The following is a 6,435-nucleotide window of genomic DNA, read 5'->3' on the forward strand; positions in this document are numbered from 1 at the left end:
TTACGAAAGGGCTAAGATTCTTTGATAAATCCACCCCACCTCTGCTACTTTTCCTACTGTCTGGAATTTAGCGATGGTCCAGTGACAAAGACCCTTTCTTTGCCCGCAATTTCAAAGTTGTGAGCATCAAGGTGAATATCCCCTGTACCACAAAAGCTTTTCTCCTCTCAGTCTCCTTTACCATTAGCTGACCCGTAAGCTTGTTTGGTGCTCGTATGCTTCATTATACAGATTTATGTCGACACACATACAGGTGTTACTCATCTGTCAAAACAGCTGACCTGCCTGCATTGTAGTTGTTTCATTGGCAACATCCTGCACGCTGAAGGAGGAACAAGTATGCACGTACTATTATAAGGTATGCCTCGTAACGACCAAACACAAATGTCCTCCTATTGGTGTCTATTGTACAATCTAGTTGCATGGGCTTGTCTTGGTACTGTACTGTATATAAGTAATTCAATTTGCTTTCGTCAGTTTGGCTTCTTGTATTGTGGGGCGTTGCTAAAATCCGCTCTAGAAGTGATATGATCAAGTTGGCCAGTTGAAGCCAGTGTGCAGTTTCTGTCATCCAGAAAGAACCAATGCCACCTGTTTTTAATCTTGACTTTGTCAAGAGCCTTTTGATATGATCATCAGAGCAGTATTGGGATAACTTCTAGGTTTGGCAAGTGGTGCTATCAGATGGGTATAATCACTAGCGCACCTAGAACACGTACTCGTATAAAAACAGTACATACTGTTGATTCTTAGCATCACAGAGGGGAAAGGATGAAAGGTTGGCCCTCCTGTGTGTAGTCACGGTCTTGCCTCTATTGGCACAGAGGAGCAATTGGTAGTTTGATGCCCAGCCAGTATGAAGGCATCAGCACATATTTTACTTTCGGCAATTTTATGGTTTGGTCAAACCTTTCTCATGGTCTTCGTGACCACAAATTTAGAAAGGGGTGTGGTTGGAAAGATAATATCGAATTAACAACTCAGCTAGTGGACCCTTCAGCCTTTTTATATCCTGAACTTCTATAGCATATTCCACATGAAGTTGCTACTCCATATATATCGTTCGGTGGTGTGATGCTATCAGGACAGGCCAGGTGCTGGTCCTCTTTTGTCATGAACAGATTTGCATGTCAGGTTACAAATTTGTCAGAGAAAATAGGCGCCAAATCTATGTAACTGAATCAAGAACTATAGCGTTAAATACAAGGTAGCCTAATTTACAAAATAGGCAGGATATCTCCATGCATCTGCGGTATGCTAATTCATCTCACTACAAGAAAAAAAAAGGGTACTGAACTACTAATCCTCAAAAAGGATAACGATCTCCAAACTGACCACAGGATTTAGGTCTCCCCTGCTTCTTAGGAGTTCTTTTAGTTTGCGGCTTCAGTGAGCAACATTCCAAATGGTTTGAAAGGTGTCACCATTTCAGCCATTTGCTGCTCTCTCAGGAGTAGCTCCAATCTGAAACAAAAGAAGAAAAAAAAATAGAATTCGAAAGAGTCAGCTGTGGCTCAGTTTGGGCAATCTAAACATGTACCTGATATCGGCACAAATTAACAGAAAAGTGCAGCTGCCACTTACCAGACCATGGGAAAGCTCTGAGCTTCTCAGAACCCTCAGCCTTTTAGCGGTTGAGACAAACACACTGCAGTAGTTATTATATACAAGCAGTTTAGATGGTGTCGAGGAGCTTAACACAAATAATTTGGGAAAACTGTATATGATGGAACAATCAAGCTTACTTCCAAGGGACATCCCCAACCAGCATCCTGTCTCCTTCACCGTCTTCGTAAACTAGAGTATATTCACCGGACCCGTCTAGCAACTGCGAAAATATTTTTTCATCTGCTCCTTGCTGTGTACGTTCAACCTTAGACGGGTCCCTTTGCACTGCAACATGGTCATATGTAAGTTGTAATAAAAACGAAGATATCAACCTAGTTTTGATATGAATTGACAGTTTGAAACTAAATCAAAGTACTTATTTTATTTGTATTATTGTTAATTCGTACCTTGAAGAAACCCGTGGAAGAGATCTTTGACAGCCAATGAAAGTCTCTCGTAGCTGTCACATGCTGCAAGATCAACTTTCCTTCCAATGGGGATCCCATCCATGTTGATTTTTACAAGAGGGCTTTTCTTGCAGTCAAGCACGGCCTTGGCATCGGCTTCACCGATTTGCGGTTCAGGGGGCTGTTTGGATGCACTAGTGCTTGCAAGGTTTCTCCTGAATGACCGGATTGGAGGCCAGCCGACCACTGGAGCTGCAGCCCCTCTGTATCAGATTAGAGCACGGTGAGTTCTTCTGTGAAAGGCCAGCCAAATAAATACTTGCATGCTAGTTTTATTGGACTAAATAGCTGGATATTTACGGCGAAGGGCTATACAACGTTCATGGTTCATTCTAGTATTCACTTTTTCTATTTGTACTGCAATTGTTACCAAAAAAAACTATACTACCACTGTACTAGAATGTTATTAATAATCCCACAAGACAGAAACTGTAAAAGATGGGCAAAATAACAGTGTCTTCAGACTTGAGCAAAAAAGGCAACCATCTTTTAAACAAAAAACTAATATAAAGTAAAGCAAGCTTTTGGGAAGGAAACCTTTGAGCCTTAGAGCCTCATGTTGACCAACTAAGAAGAACTGACCTTACGCCACTGTAAACTACTCCCTCGGTTCATATAAATATAAGATATTCTAATCTTTTTCTGAATTGGATGTATATAGACACGTCTTAGTCCGTATGTAGTCCTCGGATGATCATGGAGGAACAATCCTCGAATGAACTATCAAAGCAATCGCAGGCGTAGTTCCTTGGTGGGAGCAGAAAAGATAGCAAAGGCACCATGCAGGGGTATCATTACCTTCCCCGCGCCTGCGGTCTGTTGCCGATGTTGCGCGCAGGTGTAGCAGGAGGGGCATGTGCTGGTGGTGGTGGGGGACAGCACCCTTTCTTCCTCTCACCGACGGCCGCTGTATTTTCCTCCACTGCCAGTTCCTTCCCACACGCTGCTGCTCTCGCCTGCTCCTTCTCATAACCTTTAAACAACAGAACAAAGAGTATGTTTAGTTCACTGCTTCGACGGACCTGCTGTTACCATGTTCCAAGCACAAAAGCACAAGAAGAGCTGCTTGTTACCTTGTGCTTTGGCCTCAACCGTGTCCAGGAATCCCCTCTTTGCTCCGGTGGTGGCCGTGGAGTGTTTAGGGGGGTACCCAAGGGAGAGGGCCGGGCTCTCCTGATGCACCCTCTTCTCTCTTGAGCTGGCCGCTGGCTCTTCTTGTACGAGGCCAGGAAGGCCAAGCTTCAGCTCCAGTTTCTCGTCCTCGTCGCTCCCGAACCCTGTGTTTTTCGATCTGCCCTGCCTTGGTGCTCCTCCTCTCAGGCTCCATTCTTTCTCGTCCGGGATGAGATCCAGGAGTCGAGGCATGGCTTCTCTTTTCATGGAGCTTTCTTCCATAGGACTTGTTCTTGGCGAGCCAATTCAAGGTCTCCGAGACTCCAAATGCTACACCAGCTAGTAGAATAATATTAGTAAGAATTGATGTCAATGATATGAGAGTAGACAAGTTCAGTTGTACACTCAACTTAGCCTAGCGAAAAGTGCGAGACCAACGGGAAGCGTATGTTGAGGTCAAAGCGAACATGCGGAAGAGAGAGCAAGGGGAACCGGGAACTTGAGATCAAATCAACCCGTTTCTACTTTCTAGCGAGGAAGACAGAAGGTTTTGCGTCGACAAGACAAGACAGTAAGGAAGTAAACATGAAGGATACGGAAGCAGCTCGTGGCTGGATCGCTAGAGACAGAAGAATGGCTAGCGAGCGTGCATTCGCTGGAGGAAACACTCGCAGCAGTCAAGTCAGAGATCATGTCAAACAATCATATCAGCCAGCTCGTGTTAAAACCGTTTGAGGCAAGAAAAGAAGAAGCTGCAACCTCTTTAATTGGCAAACACCACTTTACTCTTAGCAAAGCAAACCAAAACCAGAAGCCACAGTGAACACAGAAACTCACCAGGAGACGAACTGAGGAGAGCAGACAGTTGAAGCGAGGCTTAGGAGGCCGAGGGGCGATGATGATGAGCTCCAGAACCAAGCGGGAGGTCGAGAAATGGCACCTTGGCTCTGTTACCGACCAGGCTTTGAGCGCGAGCGTGGCGTGGGTGCCTCGAGCTCCTTGCACGCTGCGCCTTTATAGGCTTTCTTCTTTCTTTTGTCCCTAGACTAGAGCTGGCCGGCCGGCTCTCCTTTTTATCCCGCCGCTTTTTTCGCTCCGTTTATCTGGACCGGACCGGTCTGGAGGAGAGCGTGAGTGCGTGCATCGCGCGTCCATCGGCGGCCGATTAGGTGTGTGGCCGGGGAGATTTGCCATGTGACACATTTAGAGAGAGATTCCGTTTGCGTTGCGAAAGAGGACGGACGATCGCGATGACCCGGTCACGGGGGAGTCGAGTTTGCGTGTCTCCCGTGAGAGCGTGCGTGTATCGTTCGTTGGCGGATGGATGATGATGGTGCGGTGGGCTGTGGCGGGCGAGGCGTGCGTGCTCCAGCTCCAGGACAGGAACATCCATCGGCACGCACGCCTATCCGGTCCGGTCAAGTGGGGGCGATGTGACGGGTGCCCCGCCTCGCCTACATCTCTCTCTGCGTGTGTGGTGCTGCTGGTCACAACTCGGGAGGTAAAGGGGTGGTGCCGTATGGATTGGCTCCACTGCCTCTTCCCTCCTGTTCACACCTGGCCCGCCCGGCCGACCGCTGGGGGGACCGTTGTGGATGAGGAGGATTTTTTTTCCTTTGTTTCCGCACCCACTTGTTGATGACCAGTCCCGGAGCTCCGGCGTCCCAACTCTTCTCTGTTCATCTAACGAAAAGGAAAAAAGACTCTTTTCTGTTCATGTTTGGCAGGAACAGCCGATTCGTGGGATCATGTTGGTGGTTGACAAAACTGTGCTCGTTGAGGCCCTATTTGGTTCATAAGTCCTAGGATTTTTTTTATTTCCAATTAAAAAATCACTAGTCTCTAAAAAGTCCTATCTGTTTGGTTTCTAGGATTAAACATGGACTAAAAGACCATGTTACAACTAAAAGTCAAAAAAGACTCTTCTTGAGGGTCTTTTTCCATAAGTCTCAAATGCCCACTTTAAGTCCCTCCTGTTTGGTTTAAATAGAAAAGGGACTTTTTAAAGTCCCTACACCAATAAGTCCCTGTAAACACCAGTTTCTATACCAATAAGTTCCTGTAAACAGACATCCCCTGAGTTATACTGACTAATACTAGTGTTGGAACACGTCTACTCCCACGTCCTCCACGCCACCAGCCCGCCCGGGTTCTGCGCCCACGGTGGCTCGTCCCGCACGTAGCTCACGCTCCCATAGAACTAGCTAGTTCAGTTGCAGTCTTAGGGCATGCACAATGTTGTTGACTCAGCTGTCTATAAGACATGCCACTTAGGATTCTAGAGATGAGTTGGATGAAAGAGAAACAAGAGAGAGGAAGAGGTCGTATACGTATAATTCTGCTGACGGTCGAATCCCGTGAAACTCGGTGGCTAACGACGCCTCTTTTCCCGTTGTATCGAATGTCGTCCGTAACGATGGCACGATGGTCGTTGAGATTTTTCAGGCGGACGTGGGTTTCTATAGACAACGAAACAGACGACCTGTTGTAGGAGGGAGGGTGTATGGAGTACTGTCTACAAGAGACGGGTGTACATGCCCTTATCCTGCCGTTGTATATCCGTGTGTATATATGTGTAACACTGTGCAGTCATAATATACAAAGAGTTTCACTCTCCAACTACTATAGTTGGCTCTACCAGGCGCATGCGTGCGCGCGGAAATGGAGGGCAAGATAATGTTTGCTTACTGTGCCAAGTCATTGACGATCAAATTTTCAACTGTTTGAGCATCCATCGACCGTGCAAGTTGATCGGGGTGGATGTTAGCTAGCAGTTGGCAGCACCTTTGACCCCGGGCCGTCTGAGCTTTGCTGAATTTGTTTCCTTGTTGCCTTCCCATACGAGTAAAATAATAGTAATAGTGTACCAAGTTTGTTGACTGTTGCGTGTATGTCCGAGCTTTGATAAGGGCGTGAGGCAACAGTTTACACTTCCAACGTGACTGAGCAAACAGCCTTCCCTCTGAAAATTCCAAATTTGCTACTAGCAATCACTGTTTCATGGGCTCGCTCTGCCGTGCCCTTCGCATAGCATCCAGCTGGCAGGGTCTGCATGCATGCAGTGCAACGCAGCGCCTGCAGTAGCATCTGTACTTTTCTTGCCCATCATCAGCAAGATGGACAAAAGTATCTTTAGGGAAAGAAAAAAAATAGCACCCTTATGCGCAAAGCAGGTCAATTTCACGCCGAATCATTAGATCCCTAATCAAGGTTAAGGCCCAATCAGTGCTAACTCCCATCCATTATT

At 46.6% G+C, this 6,435-nt stretch overlaps 1 protein-coding gene across 3 annotated transcripts; it reads right to left on the bottom strand.

The window, feature by feature from the left end:
- Positions 1 to 1,002: 1,002 nt before the first annotated feature.
- Positions 1,003 to 4,361, bottom strand: LOC109744737 (auxin-responsive protein IAA6). 3 transcript variants are annotated; one of them, XM_040404181.3, is made up of 8 exons: positions 4,026 to 4,207; positions 3,599 to 3,843; positions 3,149 to 3,518; positions 2,874 to 3,048; positions 2,016 to 2,278; positions 1,746 to 1,893; positions 1,585 to 1,648; positions 1,003 to 1,464 (listed from the first exon to the last, which is right to left on the bottom strand). In XM_040404181.3, the coding sequence occupies exons 3-8, from the start codon at positions 3,468 to 3,470 to the stop codon at positions 1,429 to 1,431; spliced, it is 1,008 nt and encodes a 335-aa protein (XP_040260115.1). In that variant the 5' UTR covers positions 3,471 to 3,518; positions 3,599 to 3,843; positions 4,026 to 4,207; the 3' UTR covers positions 1,003 to 1,428. The 3 variants fall into 3 exon arrangements, with proteins under 3 accessions (XP_040260115.1, XP_020159473.1, XP_020159474.1); XM_020303884.4 differs by lacking the exon at positions 3,599 to 3,843 and having other exon boundaries at positions 4,026 to 4,361; XM_020303885.4 differs by lacking the exon at positions 3,599 to 3,843 and having other exon boundaries at positions 3,149 to 3,527; positions 4,026 to 4,347.
- Between the last annotated feature and the right edge of the window lie 2,074 nt (positions 4,362 to 6,435).

This window comes from Aegilops tauschii, chromosome 3 (assembly GCF_002575655.3).
Source record: "Aegilops tauschii subsp. strangulata cultivar AL8/78 chromosome 3, Aet v6.0, whole genome shotgun sequence".
NCBI lineage: Eukaryota > Viridiplantae > Streptophyta > Magnoliopsida > Poales > Poaceae > Aegilops > Aegilops tauschii.